The sequence below is a fragment of the Schistocerca cancellata genome, chromosome 1 (genome assembly GCF_023864275.1).
Source record: "Schistocerca cancellata isolate TAMUIC-IGC-003103 chromosome 1, iqSchCanc2.1, whole genome shotgun sequence".
NCBI classification, from domain to species: domain Eukaryota; kingdom Metazoa; phylum Arthropoda; class Insecta; order Orthoptera; family Acrididae; genus Schistocerca; species Schistocerca cancellata.
Genome location: NC_064626.1, coordinates 65,747,028 through 65,773,212, shown reverse-complemented (window position 1 = coordinate 65,773,212; position 26,185 = coordinate 65,747,028). Strand labels below are relative to the sequence as shown.

Below are 26,185 nucleotides of genomic sequence, written 5' to 3'. Positions count from 1 at the left end.
AACAAGATGATGACATTCAGATGAAATGAGAAGGAAAATTAATACAGAACGAAATGTCTAACAAATATAAATCATATTAAACTGCCTGTAATTGTTGGCAAATAAATTAACACTGGAAAGAGCTGTTGTTGAGTAGTACAAACAGATATCACTAGATCACAGGATAAGCAAAGTTCAAGAATTGGACCGAATAGTGATTGTGATCTTTTATTTAGGTATTGGTTGCTGTTGTACATATGACCTGCACCGTAGAAAATATTACTGTCCATGTTTCACTGTTGCTCAAGCACAGCACTACGAAAAGTTCGACAGGGCACAATGACCCAGCTTGGCTGATAACTATGATCAGTGAGGGGAGGAGAGCGTTGAGTAGGCAAAAACTTCATCATGCAGCTAAACATTGGGAATGTGAACAGTCTACTTTGGCTTTTAATGAACATCTACCATGCTTAAACTTGCCTGAAACCATTTGCACTCTGAATCATATTGACTTTAAAACTGGATAAGCACTCAACAATACCGTACATTTCTGCAGAAGATGGCAGGGAGCAGTGGTGTACCTATGCGTTTGTCGATGCTAACCATGAAGTATGACAGGATCAAGGGGGATGTGTTAGCTGCTGGTTCTGCACAACCAACGAGAGAGCAGCAGGGCAGTCGATATGTTTGCACACATGAGACATTGTAATGTTCTCATGTCAGAATAGAAGTGAAGTCCACTACGTGTTAAGAAAAAAAAAACAGCTGTGTTCTCATGTCCCACAGTAACTACAACCTGAGAAATTGCAACATATTCAGAAGAAACAGCCAAATATTTGTGAGAACAGAGATACAAGGTTCACAGATGACCTTTTTGGTGATGACGACGATAAAAATAGTGATACCACAGACAACAGGCTAAGTAAACAAAAAAGGCAGTGAACATAAAAATTAATGTAAACAATTTCCTTTTGTTTATTTTATTTCTTCTTGTATTAACAAATTGTGGACAGTAAATGGCATAAATGTAGAATAGGTGTAATGCTAACTTTATAGGCAGATCACTTACTTCAATCAAAGTTTGCAATTTTGTTTAGTCAGAACATGTTGAAAAATAAATTTTTCTCGAGGAGGTTCTTAAAAAAAGGGGGTCTTCTTATAGTCAGGCTCATCTTATACTCAGGTAAATACGGTTAATCCACGACAATAAATGACATAATAATGTTTTTCTTCTTTCTTTCTCCTCCCTCCTCTTCCTCTGGTGCCATTTTCATTATACATTTCATAATGGTTCATCCCTGACTGAGCTGATACTCTGGTTACATCATATGATGAACACAATGTGTTGTATCTTGCTGGAATCGTGGAAATGTCTACTTTTGTTTGGTGTATGAATATGCGGCTATTCAAAAAGAAGGAACAGGTTTCAAACATTTATTGCTTCCAGACTACAAAAGATACAAACACAATTACAATTTTCCTGGAAAGAGAAAAGTTCAAATTTTTATACATACAATGTGAACACCACATGCTAAATGACAAATATCAAAACGATGGCTCGTTTCCTGCCACACATGAAACAGCTGGTCTCTTGTTATTGAATTCACAGTGTCAACAATGCAGTATCACATACTTCAAGACCTTTAAGCAACCTCACAGATAAAAGTCACAAGGTGTGAGGTTTCGAGAGCTGGGAGCCACCAGAGATGAAGTTTGTCTTCTGCTCCTCCTCTTCCAATTCAACATCCTGGAATGGTGTCATTCAGGTTACATTGGACATGCTTAGAGAAATTATTTACTGGCTGTAATATGGAACTGCTTGCCCACTGTTCTTTTTTGGCCTCAAAGCAAGCATCCACACTGACCACCATGGACTTTTCATGACTCTGTAAATGATGTATGGTTTCACACAAGTGCAAAGCAACTAATTATGTTACGAGCACTGTCTCACATGAATACCCAACAATGAATGGCATCTCAATTGCTTCCTATGTGATGGAAATTCCTGAGGTAACCACTACAACAAAGAGCAATGAATGGAAATATTGTTCAGAGGTCTGGCAGCATAGCATACATGAGCACAATGACACAATAGCAAATAAACTAAATATGTGATATTAGCACTTAATGGACATTTATTTGCATAAAAACATGGCAGCTGTGAAAGGCAACAAAGCCAAAATTTACAATTTTCACCTTGTTCATATCAAATTGCGGCAATCTACATCCACCATTATTATGACAAAACACCTAATCTGAAAGCAATGGAAATCCTGCTGTAAATAGATAATGGTTGTATCTTTAAACTACGCAAAGGAAATTGTTAATGTAATTATGGTCTTGCTTCTGTGACTCTTCAAAGCTGACACTCGCCAAAAAATGCCTGAAAAACCTCTATCTTAAATATTACCAAAGGTGCCACCCTCTTTTCAACTAAAATACAAAAATCATACACAAATTAAAAGTACACATTTCCATGATTTTGGCATGGTACAACTCATCAGTGTTCGTCATGCAATGTAACAAGAATATGAGGTCAAAGTAAGGGGCAAATCATTGTGAAATGTTCAGCAGTGAAGGCTGGTGATCCACCCAGCTAGCTCTGATATTGACTGTGCAGCATGGAAAGCTGGTTCTGATTGAATTGTGCCATCTTTGAATGTACTGCAGCCATTCTTCCACTAGACCTTTCGGAGTGTATCTTTGCTTGAATAATAAGTTGTAGTAATTGAAATCTCTTGGTACTCATGATAGATCTCAGATACTGGTTCCTTTTTATTTTAAATTTTACAAATTTATAAATTCAATGAAGGACCTCGACATTTGGTATCTTCAATATCCAGGGTATATGCCATATACATTTAAAATGCCTTAATTCATTTATTTTTTACTTTGGTTCAAGGTTTAACTCTCGCATCCATAAAGGAAAACAGAATATCTAGCCACAAATGATTATAGTTCACAGTTGCTAACAGATGTCTGGCCTTGTGAAGATATTTTTCTTATTGATGAATTGTTTCCTGGTCTGTTCAATTCTGGATTTTCTCTCTCACTTTGAATCAGACTGTTGGTACAAAATGATGTTCTCTTTTAGGGAATACCATTATTTTGGTCTTGACAGCGTTAATAAATAAGCCAAACTCTTCACTGCCTCTAACTAGGCAGTTTATTGTGAACACTGAGTGACAGATAATTTATCTATTATGGCGACAGTCTCATCAGCATATTTGAAATTCGAAATGTTCCATTTGTTGTGATCTCTTCACAATCTTTTATCAAAATCATACATACGATGTTTTCTTGTCCTTTTACTCCTCACTAGGAAACATCAACTTGACCTCATACTTTAAAGAGAAAAAGTACACTTGCAAGAGACCAGACCAAGTAATCAGTCCCACATGAAAATTTTGTCAATAATTTTCTGATAGTAAGCATGACCTTCTGAATTAAAGCTTTTAAATATTATTTGTCACTGGCTCTGCCACACTACAGCCACCTAATGCTTGAGCACAAAGTACTGTGCAACAAAGTGACAACCAGAGTTCTCCTATTCATGGGATATTGAAGGTGAGGGAAGAGGAGGGAGGAGGTAGACACATCTGCCAAATATTTTATGAAACCTTGTTCAAGAACACACATTATTCTATGCAAAGAATAGATGAGTAATGTGAATACAGTGCACAATTGCCGACTCACTAACATATACATTCAATATTATTTAACCATATTCTCATACTGATATTCTGCAGCTGCATATAGGGCTCAAAAGCAAAATGAGGAAACCTAAGCAACTTAACACTTTGACTGCCAGCCACGTAGACATTGCCATTTCTTAGCATGCCAGCCCTTTTTAATGGAGTTTCAATATTTTTATTAAGAAAACTGGTCAACATTTAACTGTGATGATAACTTTTTGTTAAAGTCCAAAATTGCGTCTTCTGGATTATATATATAACTCATAAATTGTTACACATGTTTTTTACAGAGTATGATTTTGTGTGTGATACACTCTGAAACAAGGTTTTATGCACATTTTCCCTGCACTCACTTTCCTGTTGGCTTATAAAAAGTTGAGACAGTGCTTTATGGTCCAGAAACTGAAGAAATATCAGAAAGGAACCCAACATTTCAACGAACGGTTTGCAAAATCATAATGAGAAATACTCACTTGAAGTTTGATACAATTCTTCTTGCACAAAGTTGGGATCCTGATCTACAGTCGATATCATCCTCCTTGCTGTTGTCGACAAAATCTTTCTCCAATTTGTGAAAAATTTAACTGTCTGTAGGACAATATGAAGCCATGTCTTTCATTTCTTTACATAATGAACAAACAGCTGCCACCTTGCAGCAGCTTGTCGAAATTGAATGTTCCTCGCTACACAATCAAGTCCGATCAAGGCTGTTAATATACGTAGTTTCTATTTACAATCAGGAGACAATGTACCCATTACATGTAGAGATTGGCAGTACACCACAATTTTCACGTTCCACGAGTTGATGCGATTGGCAGTCAAAATATTAAGAATTAATATTTTGATTTACAATTTAATCATACCAATCGTATTGAAGAATAGCACACCTCCTGCTTATGTACTTCACTTTACCACTGCCAGCTTTAAAAACGATATAAAATAAGTCATAACAGTGGTTTTAATACTGAAATAGTGCTAGTCTGTTACTTCTTTAATGACACACATTCATTTCACTCATTTACACTGTGTTTGTGAACTGCAACGTAAACATATATAAAACAAAAATATCTCTGGCATACGCTATGGGTTGGAAACTGCGCACATAGACATAGTAAACATGGAATGTTGCCAATGCCTCAGCAGTATTTCTCAAACCTCTTTTTATTCCACTGTACAATACTTCACACTCAGGCACTGAGCGACTTCAGGGGGTGGAGTGAGTGATAAACAACAGATGTGCATGAAATTTAAAAGTGTACATCCACTCTGTAGGTCATATGTGTATACTATCAAAATTATGGCTCAAATTTTCGCTCAGGGTCAACTGCTGGTGGTGATATCTTGCAAGTGTGCATTTTCTCCCTTCAAATATCAGGAGATGTTCCTTGTCAAATGTGTGTTCCATCAGTAACAGACACTTCCTTGTGTAAGTGCACAATATGTAACGATTGTATGATTATCATACAATAGTTATTCTCATTAAAAAGTTGTGTGTATGCTATACGTCATCATAAAACTGCAATTACTACATAACATTTTAAAGAAATTCTTCTCAAAACTATCTTAGTATCTGTAAGCTGAAGGCTTCAACTTGTCAGTCACTTATCAAAAATGAGGGGGAGAGGTTTTGGAACCATTCATTACTTGAAAAGGTATATTACATTTTACTTGCATTTACTGTTCTGTACGATCGAGTACATGAAATGTATCTTTCTCTCAGTTACACTGATATACAAATTATTGTCTATATCCAAAACTGTCACTGGCCTGCAACAACTTCTACTTTCAGGGAGCATATGTCAACTTTCTCTCCTTTTGCCCTGGCAATACACCTTACAGTTATCATCTCTTAACATCCACACCTCGAAGTTTTCTTAAACAGTCTGCTTCTACAATTTCAGAATCCAAATGGAACTATAAATGTTCTATTACAATTTATTGAAGTTATAATTTGGTTTTTAGATACAATATCCAGCAATGATTGCCTTATACAATATTAGTTTCTCCCTCACCTCCATAAAAATGAAACTTTTCTCTAATAAGGCTGTGAAAGATGTACTATTACAAATTAATTATCATAGCGATCAACTGCTAGTACTGCTATCTTACAGTCAGTGGTGAATATGTAGTTCAATACTTGTAATGCCAAAGATGCACCTTATCTTTAGTAATTCATGGACATGTAAATTTATCCCAATAAATGTGCTGGACTGCTATTCAAATCACTCGGCAATTATTTATAATTTTTTATATTTCAGATACTTATTCTAAAGATTATTGGTATTAATATTTGTTTAAAAGTAACTTCTTAATGGATTTCCATTCATTTCAATCATTCTTTTTGCGTTACTGATATGAGTGGTCTGTTATTCGTAAGTGTGCTTACATCATTCATCAAAGTCTCTCAGCACTGTGTTTACATTTCACAGTGTACAGTTGCAGCTGTAGCTGTTCTAAAGCTAAGTACTGACAGAGTTGTTTGTGCACTGAATTCGAATATTAAATTTAGTAGTTTTCAGTCGTTCATCCAAATATTAGCGGTATGTTTACATTTCACAGTGTGCAGTTGCAACTGCAGTGGTTCTTAAGTTTGGACAAAGCTGTTTGTGCACTGTTATTCGGTTATTAAACTTAGTAGTTTTCAGTGGCGTCTTGTGCTGTTTCTGGTGAAATAACGGTTTAACAAACTTTTGACCATTGTGTTTTATAGAGTTGTCTATGCGCTGAAGTCATTTATTAAATTTAGTATGCAGTTTTCAGCTGACTTTTCTTATTGTTTGTAGTGAAACATTTCAGTTAAACTTTTGTTCACTATGTTCAATTTCGTTCATTGTTCTAGTCAGTAGTTGCTTGAATTTTTGCTTTTAGGTAAGAAATTGTGTGAAGTTTTTGTGGTATTGATATTAGTTATGGTTTAGTAGTAGATCACTATTGCTAGTTTTTTAAATAGTTCTACTGTTGCAATTGAACTTACATAACAGAGACATTTTGTTTTTTCAGTAACTGTTAAAATTTTACCACGACTGAGAAGTGTGGACTTTGTCATAGGTTTGTGAGTAGTGGGTTATGGTGTGAGATTTTTTCAAAGTATTTTCATTGGGGGGAATGCAGAGGGGGGCTACTGGACATTCCAATGAGATCCTCTCCTGAAAATACAGAATCTGAAGCAGAAATAAGTTGATAGAGGAGCAGGAGCATAAGATCTCTGCCCTTCAGGTGCAGTTACAAAATGCAAAGGAGGAACTAGATAGGTTGAGGAGAGTGAAAGGCACTGTGGAATGGGAACTGGCAGTTGATAAGAAGGCAGCTATGAGGAGGAGATCTTCAGACAGTTGTACTTTGCGTATAACCAATAGATTTGATCAACTGTCCAAGTTTAGTGGAGAGGAGCCTCTCGTAGGTGTAGGAAATATACAGCAGTCCTCAGCAGTTAGGGAACCAAAGTCAGTTGCAAATTCTAATAGAAAGAACAAGGTTCTGCCGCCAGGCAGTTCACATGGCAGAGATGTTGGCCAGCAGTTGCAGGAAGTGTTGGGGAGTGAGTACCAGTCGCCAGCATTATGAAGCCAAGAGCAGGGTTGGTTCAGGTGACTATTAACATAGGGGAATTATGTGGAATTTTACAAAGGAGGATCAGATAGTGATTTTGGATGAAGTTGGGAACAGTCATGGTAGAAACGGGGAATATGATGTAGGTGGTGACCTGGTAAAGACAGCTACTCAAACTGGTGGCACTAATGTGCACTTCGTGCAGATGCTTCAGCATCATGATCGGCCTCATCTTAAAGCTGCTGTTAGGCATGTTAACACGGGGCTGGAGAATGTGCTGATGGCGGAGGGCATGGCTCAAACTGCAGTGGTGCCAGTTGAGTCTATCAATAGATAGAGTTTCATTAAGCATGGCCTACACCTCAATAGGTATGGGAAGGGGAGGCTGGCAAAGCATATACGTGACAGTGTAGTGGGTGGCAGTGAGATCACTCATGGGAAAATTCCTGCAGTAGTTGGTGTTAGAGCTGCACATTTTTTAGATTGAAGTCAGCTGATAGGTATCCCTGCTTAAAGGAAGTCCCTCTAACAAGGGAATCGCCTTCAAAGAAGGTCAGATACCCAAGTAGTGAAGGAATCAGCATTTTTCATCAAAATATAAGAGGTATTGTAGATCATGTTAGTGAACAGCTTTTAGATGTTGACTCCAACATTATTGGTATATCGGAGCACCACCTAAATAATAAGACAATTCAGAGGCTTCCTTTACCAGGATATAGATTAGCTGGCTGTTTTCCAAGTTCTTTGCAGAGTGAGGGAGTGGCCATGTACATAAAAAACAGTATTCCGTTTTAGTCCATAGACATATCATGGCAATGCACTGAACAGGTATTTGAATGTTGTTCAGGGGCAGCTCAATTTACTGAAACTGAACTTTTAATTCTTGTTATTTATAGATTCCCTAACTCTGACTTCAGAGCATTTCTGCTGAAGCTAGAGAGGGTTCTTGACTCACTTTATAGGAAGTGCCAAAATTAGTTATGTGTGGTTGACTTCAATATAAATTTCATATGAGATTGTGCAAGACAATGAATGTTGGTAGATCTCCTAAATTCGTATGATCTGATCCAGACTGGTTCTTTTCCAACCAGGGTGCAGGGGAACTGTAGCACAACCATAGACAATATTTTTATTCATTCTTCATTATTACATGGGCATTCTGTTAGTAAAAGAGTGAAGCCTTTCAGACCATGACACACAAATTACAACACTAAAATGTTTTGTACTCAAACAAAGGGTACACAGAATTACAAACTATGTAGAAAAGTTAATCCAATGCAAAAAAAGAGAGTATTTTAAAACTTGTTATGGAACAAGAGTAGCAAGATGTTCATGATGCTGATAACATAGATGACAAATATAATGATTTCCTTAATAAACACATTTCTCGTGCTATTTGAAAGTTGCTTTCCATTAGAAAGTTCCAAACAGGGTACTAGCAGTAAAAGACAGCCTGGGTGGCTGACTAGTGGGATAAAGGAATCATGTAGCACAAGGTGGGAATTATATCAAAATGTTAGAAGTAGTCATTATCGAGCTACAGTAAGTAGCCCAAGACAAACAATACTGTAAGATGCTAAAAAATGTTATTAGGAAGGCAAAGAGTATATGGTATGCAATGTTGTTGTTGTGGTCTTCAGTCCTGAGACTGGTTTGATGCAGCTCTCCATGCTACCCTATCCTGTGCAAGCTTCTTAATCTCCCAGTACCTACTGCAACCTACATCCTTCTGAATCTGCTTAGTGTATTCATCTCTTGGTCTCCCTCTACGACTTTTACCCTCCACGCTGCCCTCCAATACTAAATTGGTGATCCCTTGATGCCTCAGAACATGTCCTACCAACTGATCCCTTCTTCTGGTCAAGTTGTGCCACAAACTTCTCTTCTCCCCAATCCTATTCAATACTTCCTCATTAGTTATGTGATCTACCCATCTAATCTTCAGCATTCTTCTGTAGCACCACATTTAGAAAGCTTCTATTCTCTTCTTGTCCAAACTATTTATCGTCCATGTTTCACTTCCATACATGGCTACACTCCATACAAATACTTTCAGAAATGACTTCCTGACACTTAAATCTATACTCGATGTTAACAAATTTCTCTTCTTCAGAAACGCTTTCCTTGCCATTGCCAGTCTACATTTTATATCCTTTCTACTTTGACCATCATCAGTTATTTTGCTCCCCAAATAGCAAAACTCCTTTACTACTTTAAGTGTCTCATTTCCTAATCTAATTCCCTCAGCATCACCCGACTTAATTCGACTACATTCCATTATCCTCGTTTTGCTTTTGTTGATGTTCATCTTATATCCTCCTTTCAAGACGCTATCGATTCCATTCAACTGCTCTTCCAAGTCCTTTGCTGTCTCTGACAGAATTACAATGTCATCGGCGAACCTCAAGGTTTTTATTTCTTCTCCATGGATTTTAATACTTACTCCGACTTTTTCTTTTGTTTCCTTTACTGCTTGCTCAATATACAGATTCAATAACATCGGGGACAGGCTACAACCCTGTCTCACTCCCTTCCCAACCACTGCTTCCCTTTCATACCCCTCAACTCTAATAACTGCCATCTGGTTTCTGTACAAATTATAAATAGCCTTTCGCTCCCTGTATTTTACCCCTGCCACCTTTAGAATTTGAAAGAGAGTATTCCAGTCAATATTGTCAAAAGCTTTTTCTAAGTCTACAAATGCTACAAACATAGGTTTGCCTTTCCTTAAACTATTTTCTAAGAAAATTCGTAGGGTCTGTATTGCCTCATGTCTTCCAACATTTCTACGGAATCCAAACTGATTTTCCCCAAGGTTTTCCATTCGTCTGTAAAAAATTTGCGTTAGTAATTTGCAGCTGTGACTTATTAAACTGATAGTTCAGTAATTTTCACATCTGTCAACACCTGCTTTCTTTGGGATTGGAATTATTATATTCTTCTTGAAGTCTGAGGGAATTTCGCCTGTCTAATACAACTTGCTCACCAGATGGTACAGTTTAGTCAGGACTGGCTCTCCCAAGGCTGTCAGTAGGTCTAATGGAATGTTGTCTACTCCCGGGGCCTTGTTTCGACTCAGGTCTTTCAGTGCTCTGTCAAACTCTTCACACAGTATCATATCTCCCATTTCATCTTCATCTACATAATCTTCCATTTCCATAATATTGTCCTCAAGTACATCACCCTTGTATAGACCCTCTATATACTCCTTCCACCTTTCTGCTTTCCCTTCTTTGCTTAGAACTGGGTTTCCATCTGAGCTCTTGATGTTCATACAAGTGGTTCTCTTATCTCCAAAGGTCTCTTTAATTTTCCTGTAGGCAGTATCTATCATACCCCTAGTGAGATAAGCCTCTACATCCTTACATTTGTCCTCTAGCCATCCCTGCTTAGCCATTTTGCACTTCCCGTCGATCTCATTTTTGAGACGTTTGTATTCCTTTTTGCCTGCTTCATTTACTGCATTTTTATATTTTCTCCTTTCATCAATTAAATTCAATATTTCTTCTGTTACCCAAGGATTTCTTCTAGCCCTCGTCTTTTTAGCTATTTGATCCTCTGCTGCCTTCACTACTTCATCCCTCAAAGCTACCCATTCTTCTTCTACTGTATTTCTTTCCCCCATTCCTGTCAATTGTTCCCTTATGCTCTCCCTGAAACTCTGTACAACCTCTGGTTCTTTCAGTTTATCCAGGTCCCATCTCCTTAAATTCCCACCTTTTTTGCAGTTTCTTCAGTTTTAATTTACAGGTCATAACCAATAGATTGTGGTCAGAGTCGACATCTGCCCCTGGAAATGTCTTACAATTTAAAACCTGGTTCCTAAATCTCTGTCTTACCATTATATAATCTATCCGATACCTTTTAGTATCTCCAGGGTTCTTCCATGTATACAACCTTCTTTCACGATTCTTAAACCAAGTGTTAGCTATGATTAAGTTGTGCTCTGTGCAAAATTCTACCAGGCGGCTTCTTCTTTCATTTCTTAGCCCCAATCCATATTCACCTACTACGTTTCCTTCTCTCCTTTTTCCTACTACCGAATTCCCGTCACCTATGACTATTAAATTTTCGTCACCCTTCACTATCTGAATAATTTCTTTTATTTTATCATACATTTCTTCAATTTCTTCGTCATCTGCAGAGCTAGTTGGCATATAAACTTGTACTACTGTAGTAGGTGTGGGCTTCGTATCTATCTTGGCCACAATAATGCGTTCACTATGCTGTTTGTAGTAGCTTACCCGCATTCCTATTTTCCTATTCATTATTAAACCTACTCCTGCATTACCCCTATTTGATTTTGTGTTTATAACCCTGTAGGCACCTGACCAGAAGTCTTGTTCCTCCTGCCATCGAACTTCACTAATTCCCAACTTCACTAATTCCCACTATATCTAACTTTAACCTATCCATTTCCCTTTTTAAATTTTCTAACTTACCTGCCCGATTAAGTGATCTGACATCCCACGCTCCGATCCGTAGAACGCCAGTTTTCTTTCTCCTGATAACGACATCCTCTTGAGTAGTCCCCCCCGGAGATCCGAATGGGGGACTATTTTACCTCCGGTATATTTTACCCAAGAGGACGCCATCATCATTTAATACATACAGTAAAGCTGCATGCCCTCGGGAAAAATTACGGCCGTAGTTTCCCCTTGCTTTCAGCCGTTCGCAGTACCAGCACAGCAAGGCCATTTTGGTTATTGTTACAAGGCCAGATCAGTCAATCATCCAGACTGTTGCCCTTGCAACTACTGAAATGGCTGCTGCCCCTCTTCAGGAACCACATGTTCATCTGGCCCCTCAACAGATACCCCTCCGTTGTGGTTGCACCTACGGTACAGCTATCTGTATCGCTGAGGCACACAAGCCTCCCCACCAACGGCAAGGTCCATGGTTCATGGGGAGAGGATGGTATGCAAATGGAATACCAAATTCACTGGATAAAATTAAAACCATATGGTCAGTCATGAAGGAATTGTCTGGTCAGCAGCACAAGGTCAACAATATAATGTCAGTTCAAAGTAAAAATATTTCTGTTTTACTGGTAAGTCAGATATATGTGAAGAATTTAACAATTACTTTCTGAACAATTCTACAGGGAATCATATAATTCTCTTGGAAAATGCCTTTCTGAGACTGATGTCTGAAATACTCCTCTGTGATATTGGCAAAGGGGGAGATACAGTCAATGATCAAACCACTGAAGACTAAGGACTCTCATTGATATGATGGAGTGCCTATCAGAATATTGAAGTACTGTACTGCACATGTTAGCCCTACCTCAATGATTAAAGCACTCATTAGTCAAGCTGCTTTATAAAAGGGGGAAAGGGATAATGTAGACAAGTTTAGACCTATTTCTATGCCAATTATTAAAAACAATTTGCTATCAAATTGTACAGTTAGGTTTTAGAAGTTGTTTATCAACTGAAAATGCTATATTCTCTTCTCTCTGTGGGGTACTGGATGGATTACACAACAGGTTTCAAATGCTAGGCATCTTTTTTGATTTAACTAAGGCATCTGACTGTGGTGATCACAAAATGTTGCTGTAGAAGTTGGACCATTATGGGATGCAATTGGTTTGCCTCTTACTTTCACAACAGACAGAAAAAGGTCATTATCCATGGTGTTGAGAATGGCTATGATGTGGGCTCTGAGTGGACACAGTTAAATGGGGGATGGTAGGTCCCAAGGGATTAGTCCTGGGGCCAATCCTGTTCCTTATTTATAGAAGTGATATGCCCTCTAGTATTACAGGTGACTCTAAAATATTTCTGTTTGCTGATTGTAGTAAAAGATGCTGTGTGCACCACTAGCACTGTTTCAGATATACAGTTCATGACGTAAGTTCATGGCTTGTAGAAAATAAGCTAACACTAAATCACAGTAAGACTCAGCTTTTACAGTTTCTAACACACAATTCAACAAAACCTGACATTTTAATTTCACAGAATGGTCATATGATTAGTGAAACTGAACAGCTCAAATTTCTAGTGTTCAAATAGATAGTAAACTGTCATGGAAAGCCCACATTCGGGATCTTATTCAAAGACTTAGTGCTGCCATTTTTACTATTCGAACGGTATCTGAAGTAAGTGATAGTTCAACACAACATAAAGTAGTCTACTTTGCTTATTTTCATTCACTTATTATGTATGGTATTATATTTTCGGGTGACTCTTCCCATTTGCAAAGGATACTTTTGGTTCAGAAATGGGTGGTTCAGGCAGTAAGTGGTGCAAGTTTGCGAACCTCTTGTCGACCCCTGTTCATTAGTCTGGGTATTCTGACATTGGCCTCTCAATATTTATATTCTTTACTGTTGTTTCTTGTTCACAATATCAGCTTATTCCAGAGAATCAGCAGCTTTCACTCAGTTTTTACTATGCAGAGATCCAATCTGCATTTGGACTGCACTTCCTTGACTCTTCTGCAGAAAGAGTCTGCAGTATACTGCTGCATCCATTTTCAATAAGCTACCACAAGAATTCAAAAATCTTAGCAGTAATTCACACTCTTTCAAATCCAAAATGAATCTCTCTCTCGTGAGTCACTCCTATTCTGTCAAAGAGTTCCTTGAAAAATTAAGCTGATTCCTGTGTTATATTGTTGACTGTGTTTACGTACACTTATGGTTTGTCTGTATTTGGGTTCATAAACATTTTATTTTTTTTGTTATTATTTTCATATTGTAGTTTCATGTACTGACACATTCCATGACCTTGGAGATTTGCAAGTCAATTTGGTCCTATGGGACCAAATGCGTAAAAAAACTGAAACTTTTATGGGAAATGCATTTTGGATTTAGCTTAAATATAAAACCTTAGATATTACCTTGATGATCAACAACATTCCTAAGAATGAATGACGCTCTTAGGCCGCATCCACTTCGGCTGATACATATGCCAACAAACCGATTAACTTTATTCTGTGCATGAGGATCAGATGTTGTGACAGCCATTATGCTTCCTGACAAAATAAAGGAACACCGTTGAATTGCAATGAGCTTAATAACATACCATAATGTAATCATTTGATAAATATGAATAACAAGAGGTTAAAGATATGTTCTACTCAAGTGTGAATGAAATACACACAGAAATACTGACTTACATATTTTGAATCAAAGTTTCCTCTTTGTAGCCTATTATTATGATGGATGAACAAATAGGAACACATACATGCATTGACTGAAGGGAGAAAGAGGAAAAGTTGGGAATGTGAAGACTGAATGCAGACGAAGAAAAAAGAAGAATGGGGAAAACAACCAACAAAAAGCACAAAACACAGATAACTAACCCAGTTGTACACACAGAAATAAGGTTTTACTGATCACGATAAAAAAAACCTCACATATCAAAGTTACTGTTACTGCAGCTTCTCTAGTTTTCCCTATCCATAATACCAGTTTTCAAAACCCATGTGCACAATCTGCAAGCTCCAAAATTTACAAGAATTTCCTGACTGTAAAAATATAGAATTACTTGTTTCTTTCTTACTTTCCACTTTCCAGAAGTTCAATCAATAGGATATGTTTATTGTGTAATTTAACACAGAACATCATGAAAGTAATGTTTCAAAGAACTTAAAAATGTGTAATAGAAAAAAACTAGAACAGACATACCACATAGTTAAATACAATAACATCCTCCAGATCCATCCTGATACATTAATATCACGGAGATTTGATATAAAATGACATTATCCCTAGGAAGCTACCTTCTCCACCTGTTTCTCACGACAGCAACAAGTGTAACACTTGTAAACTGATGCAAGTCCACTGAGCACGTCAGTATTTAAAGGTGGTGGTTGTGCCAGCCAATACAGATGCTTTATAAGAGGTACCTGCATAAAAGTTCTTTCTACTGGTTGGATCCTTAACTATTTTAAGAACTGAATAAAAAATGAAAGAAATAATTGAAATACAACTTCAGTGTTTGGACAGTAATGTTAGATAGACCTTTCAGTTTATGACTAATGATATTCACAGTCATTTCAAGGTTTTATTGTCAACCAATATCATTTGCCTCATTAACATGAACAGGAAGAGTTGACTTTTTCCCTTTCCTACCACAAACCAGGTGGCCTCTATTTGAGCCATGACAATGTCATTTTGAATTTTCTTTATGGGAAAAACTACCGAAACCAAATTTGTTAAGCCTGGCTGTGGATTTTTAAGTTACTCTAATGCTTATTTGGGTTCAGGAGAAGTGTTCTTCTGAAACCTTGAGGTGGTTAAATCTGCATTCTCTAAATAAGTGTGTTCACATGGTGAATATTTTAAACAATAATGGATTTAAATTTTCTACCAAATTCAAACTGTGTGCTGCATGGGGACTCGAACGTGAGACCATCTTGCCCTTTACAGACTGAGCTGTCCAAGCATGACTCATGACCTGTCCTCATACCTTACTTCTGCCAGTTGCCTCTCTCCTACCTTGCAAACTTCACGAAAGTTCCCCGGCATAGCTTGTGGTACCAGCACACACTTTGAAGAAAGGACTCACTCTAGAATAAACGGACTGATGGTACATTTTCAAGACTGGGGTAGTATTCCTCTTCAGGTGACGTGAGCAGTCGTCTTATGTGTACTTGTAGCCTGAGGGCAGACAGTTAACATTATTACCATCCATTGCTGCTGCTGCATTGACATGCATTGTTACTGTCATTGTTCTTCTCTATTTTGTGCTGATATCTACTTTATGATATCAACTTTTTGTTACTATTATTTTCTGCTGTGGCCTTCCTTTGTCTTTCTTGCCCAAGGTCTATATGTCTAAGAAAGTAACTAAAAAACACTTTTTCCTAAATACTAACCAAAAGATTTTTTCTCCTTTATTTCTGTTAAAATTACTGCACTGGATTTCTTATGTGCCCAGCAAGTCTTCGTTAACCCTCTGCATGATCACAAGTTCATCCTCAGTAAATACTTGTTGTTTGTAGTTAACAATGTTCACATTAAATGCACATAAGGCAGTACATTATACATTTGACCAATTGTTTCTTACTTATCCTTTTATAATGTTTTCAACCACTCATTTCTTTCTGTAAAAAGTTGTTACAGCACTTTATCTACTTTTCAACATAAACCACCATTTTCAACTTAGTTCCTATGTCCTGTTCACAACATAAGGTCCCATTGTTATTCCTCATTTTCTGGTTTAATAGTAGCACCTGTGCAGAATTGACTTCACTTAACTGTAATGGTAGTATTGGCTTGTTGCTGAATAATTTAACACTGTCCGATCCAAGCAGCGGCATGTGCTTATAGAGTGGCGGAGCTTCTTTGAAGCATAGTTAGTTAGTTTGTGTGTGTGTGTGTGTGTGTGTTTGTTTTATAGGCATGAAAATGTGCGTAGGGCGCACACACACACACACACACACACACACACACACACACACACCTGGGAGTTCCTGTCAGTTGAACTGCAGGACTGTGCAGGTAGTATAGATTACCCAGCAGACTGCCCTATTTTACACATTCTGCATATGTGTGAGCCACTAGCTGTAGCCATTCAACTGGGGCAGTATGATCACATAGGCTATGGTCTGGCTGGCTGACTGCCTGCATGGCAGTTGTTTGCCCACCCCCATCCGCCAGTTCCCATGGGCACCTGGTTGGTACTCTACATGGAACAGGCTGTCCTTTAGCATGTCACTGACAGTTGTCCTTGCTGTATAAAATTCCTAGTTCTGCCTAGGAACATCCCCCAAGGTGTGGCTAAGCCTATCTCCACAGTATTCTTTCTTCCAGGAGTGCTAGTTCTGCAATGTCTGCAGAAGAGCTTCTGTGAAGTTTGGAAGATAGGAGATGAGGTACTGGCAGAATTAAAGCTGTGAGAGTGGGTTGTGAGTCATGCTTGGGTAGCTCAGATGGTAGAGAACTTGCCTGTGAAAGGCAAAGTGCCCGAGTTCAAGTCTCGGTCCAGCACATAGTTTTAATCTGCTGGGAAGTTTCATGTCAGCTCACACTCTGCTGCAGAATGAAAATTTCATTCTGAAAACATCCCCCAGGCTATGGCTAAGCCATGTCTCCTCAGTATCCTTTCTTCCAGGAGTGCTAGTTCTGCAAAGTTGCAGAAGAGCTTCTGTGAAGTTTGGAATGTAGGAGAAAAGGTACTGGCAGAATTAAAGCTGTGAGGACAGGTCAAGAGTCGTTTTGTTTGTTTTTTTGTTTTAGGGTACAAAAACAACTAGGGTCATAAGTGCCCATGTCAAAAATGTAAAACATAAAGACAAAGAGAGGAGTTAAAAATGACTACATGTCAGTCCCAATCAACAGAAGAGAAGACTGCTAAAAATGAGAAAGTGGAGGAAGGTCTATAAAATGTGCCATAGAAACACAGAGCTCCAGAACTAAAAATTAATAGTCTTCACCATATTGCTATGACAGACAAAAAGTGAAATGCAGTTGACAGCCAGCAAAGCATTCACTAAAACAGCCGATAACTCAGACAGCAAACACAAACGGAAACATACGTGGTTAAAAATAAGGGCATACTGTCAGGAAATGGTGGACAATTAAAAGTTGGGTGAAATGTGCAACACTTAACAAATGGCACCACTTAACAAATGATGATGACTGAAAAGATAGTGCCCAGTAAGCAACCTGGTTAAAATGATCTCCACGTGGTGAGAGGGCCGAGAGATGGTTGTCCAAGCTGCTGGGAGAGGCTTGATGACCTGGAGCTTGTTCCCATGAAGGGAGCACCAGTGGCAATGCCAAAGTGACACCACCTGCTGATAGACCACAACACAGAGATCTTCGGATGGAATGTAAGAACTAGCGGGTTGAGGTACGTAGACCGCAGTCTTGGCAGCAGCATCAGCAGTCTTGTTTCCTGTCTGACCAATGTGACCAGGAACTCACATAAATATCACACTGGCTCCATCAAGAGTGATCAGTGACAGCTTTTCTGGACCCGTTGCACTAAGGGATAGATGGTGTGCAGCACACAGAGGCTTTGAACGGCACTGTGAGAGTCTGAGCAGATGACGCAACTGAAACGCCTGTGTTGTCGGGTGTACTGCATGGCCTCATACAGGGTGAAGAGCTCTGTTGTAAATACTGAGCAGTGTTCCAGAAGCCAATACCGAAAAATGTCGGTGCCAATGACCAGAGCACACATAACACCACAGTCGGTCTGAGAGCCATCACTGAACATAAAGGTACTATTGCGAAGTTCCATGCGAAGGTCATGAAACTGAAGGTGATAGAGTGAGGGTTGAGTAGTGTCCTTAGGAAGTGAATGAAGGCCAAGGTGAACATCGGCCACCACACAAAGCCATGGTGGTGATGGATTCACACCCACTGGGAAAGTTGCAGGGAGTATAAAGTTAAGCTGCTGGGGCAAGAGCCAAAAGCGAACTCCAGGAGGTAACATAGAAGAGGGATGCGCCCCATACTGGTGGTCAAAGGAGTCATCGAAGAAGGTGGCGTAAGATGGGTGGCCATGCATTGCAGATAAATGGCATGCATATCTGCTGAGGAAAAAGTTGCAGTGGTAGGATAGATTTAGTTTGGTACCTGCTACATACAGACTCTCAACTGGGCTAGTGTAAAAGGCACCAGCAGGCAAACAGATGCCACGATGGTGGGTAGTATTGAAATGCCATAGGAGAGACAGACATGCAAATGCATAAACGAAACACCCATAGTTGAGCTTCGAATGGACAGGGAACTGATACAGAGGAGGGTGGTTTGATCTGCACACAGGAAGTACCACTGAGGACACATGGGACATTGAGGGACCGCATACAGCGGGCTGCCAGATAAGTCGTGTGAGGACCATGAAAGTTTCCTATCAAGCATGAGCCCCAGGAATTTCATAGTTTCAACAAATGGAAGAGCAACAGGCCCAAGATGTAAAGATGGTGGAAGAAACCGATTGTGCCATCAGAAACTCATACAAACGGTTTTGTCAATAGAAAAACGAATGCCACTGTTGATGTTCAATGAGTAAACATGATTGGAACACTGCTGAAGATGCCACTCAATGAGGCAAGTATGTGGAGAACTACAACAGACGGTAAAATCATCAACAAAAAGGGAGCCAGAGATGCCCGGCGGGAGGCAGGCCATTATAGGGTTAATGGCAATAGGAAAGAGCATGACGCTCCTGAGGCACACCATTTTCCTGGATAAAGTTGTCTGACAAGGCAGAACCCATAAGTACCTTGAAAACTCGGTCTTTTAAAAATTTCTGAAGGAAACGGGGCAGACGGCCACAGAAGCCCCACGTGTAGAGTGTACAGAGGATACCAGTCCTCCAGCAGATGTCGTAGGCTTTCCCCATATCGAAAAAAAAAATGGCCACTGTCTGGGATTTCTGCAGAAAACCATTCATGACATGGGTGGACAAAGTGACAAGTTTGCCAACTGCAGAACAGCACGCACAAAATCCACACTGTGCAGTCATTAGTAAATTGTGAGACTCAAGCCACCATACCAGCTGGGCATGAATCACACGTTCCATCACCTTGCAAATACAGCTGGTGAGAGAAATGGGGTGGTAGCTAGAAGGATGGTGTTTGTCCATGCTGGGCTTGGGTATGGGTATGACAGTGGCTTCATGCCAGTGTTTGGGAAATGTGCCCTCTGTCCAGATGCGGTTGTACGTATTAAGCAGAAAGTGCTTGCCCACAAGAGAAAGGTGCTGTAATATCTGAATGTGAACAGCGTCTGGCCCTGGGGCAGAGGATTGGGATGAAGTGAGTGCATGCTATAGCTTCCTCATAATAAAGGTGGTTTGCAGCACTTATGATTCTGAGAAGCAAAGGATATCACCTGAGCCTCCTCCACTTGTTTCCAATGGAGGACAGCAGGATGATAGTGGGAGGAGCTCAAAATCTCCACAGAATGGTGGCCCAAGGTGTTGGAGAAAGCAACAGGGTGCACGATGACATTGTCTGCTACTATCAGGGAATGGACTTTGGTACCAGAGAGCCGTAGGATGTTGGTCCATATGACAGAAGAGGAAATGGAACTGTTAAAAGACCTAGTGAATGAACACCAGCTATCTTTTTTGCTATCCTGAAGAATGCAACAACACTACGCATGCGTCTGTTTATAATGAATGCAATTTGCCATCATAGCATGAAGATTAAGAACATGGAAAGCATGTCTCCGCACACAAATTGCATTGTGGCACGCCTCAGTCACCAAGGAGCCGGGACATAGCATGGTAAAGAAAAGTGCAAGGAATGCAATGTTCTGTGGCGGTAAGGATAATGTTTGTAAGGTATTCCACCATGTCATCATAATTGGGGAAATCTTGTTTGTCGAAGGTTGCCAAGGAGAAGTAAAGCCTCAAGTCAGCCTTACTAAGCTGCCATTTGGGTGTGCAGGAAGGTGGCGTAGTTGTCAGCAAATGGATAGCACATGGGAAATGGTTGCTCAAGTATGTGTTAGAGAGAAGGGACTACTCAAGACGATGGGCAAGCTGGGCAGTTGCGAGGAGTATGAAAATGACATGGGTGTTCCTGTTTTAAGGTTCTGGGAGAACCCCAAGGGGAATGGATCACATTAAAGTCACCTAGTAGCAGAAAGAGAGGTGAGGTAGTTGCCCAATAAGCTGGAGGCAGTCTAGGCTGGTGACATCGAATGACTAAGGATGCTACTATGATACTGGGTGATTTCACAAAACCTCAGAGTCGAATTTCAGGTCATATGTCTGCGTGGTCATTTTCTTCATGGAGCGAGATGTAGCAAGAACAATAATGTAAGTGCCAGATGGTAGAACACAGGATTTGCGATTAGCCAGTAACTTGTGGGCGACTGGGTAAGATACTTTTTCCTTTACCTGGACCTACAGGACAGCCCGCTCATCGAGATACATGGGACAATCTTGAGAGGTGGCGGCATGGTTGCCGTTGCAGTTGATACAGTGGGGAGAAGCGCACCCCTATCACAGGTTACACATTTGGCCGGGTGTCAAGACATTCGAATGTGGTTGAAACAATGGCAATGGTAGCAGCGCATTGGATTCGGAATGTACAGTCGTACTGTGATAACTTCACAGCATGCTTTGATCTTCGGCGGAAGCACCACTCTATCAAAGGTGAGAAAAATAGTGCCTGTGGGCGCTAAGGAGGCATCTACCTTTTTCATCACCTGATGGATGACAATGACATCCTGATCAGAGGGATACGTTTGGATTCCGGCCTCGGTCAGACCGTCAAGCAGCCTAGTGTAAATAACACCACGGGAAGAATTCAGAGTTCTACGGACCTCAACATGAATAGGATGGCCGTGGAGGAGCGAAGCAGCAAACAATTGTTGTGCTTGAGAATCAGAAGTCGTCTCCAAAAGTGAAGTGCCACTGCATAAATGAGAGCAGGATTTTACAGGGCTGGCAATTGTATCTACACCTTTCTGAATTAGAAACAGATTTATCGTTGCAAAGGACAGACAGTCTAGAGTATGTGAGGAGCTGTGGTATAGCTGGGAGAGTCATTGAATTGGGAGCTTGGTTCCGTTTACGTTTGGTAGACGTAGACTATAGAGATGACGACTGGCTCACTGCAAGAAAATCCCCCATGATTGTCAGCATACCTGATGACTTCCAACTGGGTGACCCCTTCACAAGAGGACGCACTCGCCTTAGGTGATTGTTCACACCTCAGATCACACCTCCCGAATACCTGATGGAGGGACCAATCAACAATTTGGGAAGGTAGCAGCTCAGGCAATCATTGCTCCCTGGGCCTGGCCTGTACTGGGGGGTAGACGTGGACTCTACCTGTCGACCTGGGGCTGGGAATTATGCGTTACCCAGTCACCTGTTATGTATCAGACATGTGGGCTGGCCTTCAGGAGCACAGAGGGCAGAAGAAGAAAAAGAGGAGCCTCAAATGCCGAAGTGAAGGAGGGATAGCAGAAGGTGAATGAAGAAAGGAAAAAGGAATGAAAAACGGTGTGAGACTGTTCTTATGTCAGCTACAGATGATGTGGGACATTCTCAAAAACACCCCAGACATGTTCCCCAAGGGAGGGGAAAAAGAATAGTATGAGGGTAGACATGCAGCACAGAAGGAAAAAGATGCTGCACAGTCTGGGGCCATGTGGTACTCAAGCACAAACTCGTCAAAGAGCGTTGAGCCCCCTGGACGGTCATGAGTCACGGTATGGAATTCAAATCATGGTCCGGATGTAGTTTTAATATGCTAGGAAGTTTCATATCAGTACACACTCCACTCCAGAGTGAAAATTTCATTGGGAGAATGTGGACTTCATTCTTATCTGTTTTGTTCACTCAGTTCACACACCTTCTTAATTCAAATTACAAAAATTTCTGGTCACATTTGAGTCTAACATACAGGGTGTCCACAAAATAATGTCTCAGTTTCAGTGGAATATTATTATAGTTTAATTTGAACAATCACAACAACCCATACACCAAATTGAAGATATATGAATCTAGTTTTTTCTTACAGATGTCCAATATGTGCACCTTTAGTTATATGGCTATGGCAGGCATCCAACCTAAAACTCAATCTTTCCCATGCTTTGGTTAACAAGTCTGGAGTAATGGATTGGAAGCAACAGCCTGTTCAATTCTGTGACTCAACTCTGGCAAATCCTTACGTAGCCAGAATATAGACGCTCCATTGGAAAAAGTCGCAGGGTGTGAAGTCAGATGATGTGGTGGCCAGTGGAAATGAGCTCTGCCATACTGACCATTACTGCCAGTCCAGCAGTCAGTGACTGAGGTCCAACCACTGTCATATAAAGAGATTCCAAAGGGGAGGGGCTCCATCTTGTTGCCAAATAAAAGTTTTCACATTAACCTTCCAACTGGTGAAAGAGCCATTCTTGCAACGTACCCAGATAAGCCCTTGGTACAGTAGCTTCAGAGAAGAAAAAAGTGTGGTCCATACAGATGATGTCAGATAAGAGTGCAGGAAAGGTTTCATTTTGAGGAATCAATTTGATATTGTACAGGTTTATGAGTATTTTCTGTTTCCCAGGTATGAACATTATGGACATTTACCTTCCCACTTAGATGAAGAGCTGCCTCATCAATGAACACCACACAGTCAATAAAGTCATCTTCCCACTGCAAAGTTATAACTTACACCATAGCCATCTAACTTTAAAGAACGTGCTAACTCTAACCAATATGGAGGGAGGAGTAAATATTTTCTTGAAACCTTCCTCACTGTCGTCTATGGCAACCAAAGTTCAAGACTTGCTTTTTGATTACACTTCTTAGGACTACAAAGGTAAGATGCTCTGACACTGTCTACATCTTCTTCAGCTCAGTGGATGATCCCGCACACAAGTGATCACAATTAAACTTTAAGCTAAATGCACTTTGAACTGAAATTACAGATTCACTCTTAGCAAACTGTAGAACACAAAGTGCTTTATGTTCAGAAGTCACCATTTTGCATATGTGGCAGTGGCACTTCATGTGGGAAAACAACAAAGTAGTACTTGAGCATGCACTTATCTAAAACTGTTTGAATTCCTCTTTAATTACGGCCTTGAACCAGCCCTCTACAATGCTTCCAGTCGATTTTATTAAAATTTATACCTGAGGTATTCTTTTATGGACACCTTGTAAATTATCCACAATTATAATAAAAAAAAGTGTGTGTGTGTGTGTGTGTGTGTGTGTGATCTCCTCCTAAACTGTTGGACTGATTTCAACCAAACTTGGTACACATATACCTTACTGTCAGCTCACAATCACTGTGGGGATAAGAACCACTTACCTAGCAAAGGGATAGGGATAGGGGTCAAAAATAAGTGTACCCTGCAACATGTGAATTTCCAGTATTAGAGAATAAGAGTACTTAGCAACTTGTAACAGAGTTTACACATAATTTCAAAACTTTACGAAAATTTCTCTCTTTTACAACACCTACAAAACAATCGAATGAAAAATGTTTCTCGCTTACTACTTTTCTGCTGTTCACGCAGTAAAAGTACTGCATGAGGCATAAATTATTACCTCTTTACTACTACCTGTATTCGTGAAACATTTTGCAGACAGTATGCACATATACCACTGAATGTAACTGCAAAATTATATCATAATACGGCACATGGTTAACAAGATATAATGTCACATACAAGTACACGGCCAGACGCTGTGTGATGCAAGCGTGGGTGTACAGCTGTAAATAAATACCTGGGCCACACTTGCATCCACCGCTAGTTTACGTAGGGGACCTGTTGGGTTCTCTCACTCACTTTTGCCACTTGCAGTGCCTTCTAGTGTCATTCTTACAAACTGAGCAGGTGCCCCTGTCCAGTATATGCTGGTTCCTGTCATGAACTTTGGAACTGTATTTGTGTGCACCTACCTGCCTCTTTGTTCATCGTAGGCAGGAATCGTTGAGGGACCCAGTGAGTGGATGCGGCAGTTACCTTGGTGAACCTGCAGCAAGCTGATGTGTGTATCAGCCTGCTACGTGCTGCAGTGAGTGGAATGGATTGTATCTTATCATGTACTAGAATGGCAGTTAGCCTGAAGATACCATAGCGAACAGATTTATGTCTTGGCCAGCCGAGCTCTTCAGTGGGCAGGCTTGTACAATTTGTGCAGTATTATGAGAGTAAACATATTTTTATGTCAAAGGTTATGTTCTTGTAATTCATTTGAGTGGAATAAAGGGAGGGCAGTGAGTCCTCTCATACTGTACTCATACTGTACACTCAAAAGGTAAATGGACCAATGCAAGACCAGACACTAGCAAGTGCAGATCCTATGTTTTTTGGTCCTCTGATCTGGATGCAGTGAAACACATGCAATAGTTATGTTCACACATGTTTTTGTTTGTTCTGATATTTGTGAATGTGTAAAAACTGAGAAATTAAGTACATCTGAGTTGCATGTGTTCTCAGTTTCATATGTGCTGTCAAGCTTTCTAAGACCTGTTAAGGACTTTGGATACAACAGCATTAACACCAGTGTTCAGAGGCATTTTTTTTTGCAGATAATGTTAATGTGTCTTTAACTCCGAATACAAGGAATGCACACACAGACAGTGACAATTATCATTTCCAGTAACATCACCTGCTTCTGTCAAAACTCCGCCAGAGTGGACGGTCCAACCACCTTCTGTGGCGTCACCTCCCACTGCTGCCAAGACACCAACATGAGACTGCACAGCCAGCCAATTCCAGCTGCCAGTGTCTGTGATGTTACTGTTGTTCCAGTTCACATGACTGCGTATTAGGAAGGGTAATTCCCTTTGCCCTTCACCTATTTCCACATATAGATTCAGGAGGAGAAATCTGATCAGACAAGATACCATGCATGAATGGGAAGTAATAAGAAACAAACTGTTCTTACAATGTTTGCGACATCTAGGCCTTGATTGAGATAAATTTCTTTCATACAGTCTGATTGATGAAGTGAGTTCTCCATATGTGCAATTACCTTCCCAAAATGATATTTTTATTGGCAGGAAAATTATTCCTTGCCCTCAATACATTAAATAGGAAATTCATGTTTTTGTGATGCTGCACAGTTGGCATTCTGCTTTTTTGTATCAGGTGTGATTTTCGCAATAACAATGTTTTAGCCTCACTGGCTCCAGCCAAATGACACATAATTCCTGTCAAACAACCCACATGTGAGTGGACGTGGCAATTACCTGTGAGAATATGTAATGAGCACTTGCTTCTCAACCAGACAAGCACTGCAGTGAGTGGAATGCATTGTATCTTGCTAAGAATTAGAATAAGAGTTACATTGGGAGACTCTGCAGTGAGCAGATGTATGTCTCCTCCTGCAAGGGCTACAGTGAGTGGAATGGATTGTATTTTGTCATGTGCTAGAATAACAGGCATCCTGGAGGCATCATAGCATGTCGACCAGCCAAGCACTGCAGCGGGTAGGCTTCTACTGTTTATAAAGTATTACAAGAAAAATCATATTTTTATGACAAGGGTTGTGTTCTTGCAAATTCATTTGAGTGGAAAAAAGGGAGTGCAGTAA

The 26,185-nt window shown here is 40.0% G+C and overlaps 1 protein-coding gene across 2 annotated transcripts in view; it reads right to left on the bottom strand.

Annotated features, from left to right (window-relative positions):
* Nucleotides 1-26,185, bottom strand: part of LOC126165143 (39S ribosomal protein L19, mitochondrial) — an 83,899-nt gene that overhangs the window by 32,856 nt on the left and 24,858 nt on the right. Inside the window, exon 3 of one of the 2 annotated variants that reach the window (XM_049920296.1) lies at nucleotides 14,067-14,201. The exons of the other annotated variant lie outside the window; for it this stretch is intronic. Coding sequence (XP_049776253.1) covers nucleotides 14,067-14,201 — 135 coding nt within the window. The remainder of the gene's footprint in view (nucleotides 1-14,066; nucleotides 14,202-26,185) is intronic. 2 annotated transcript variants of the gene reach the window in all.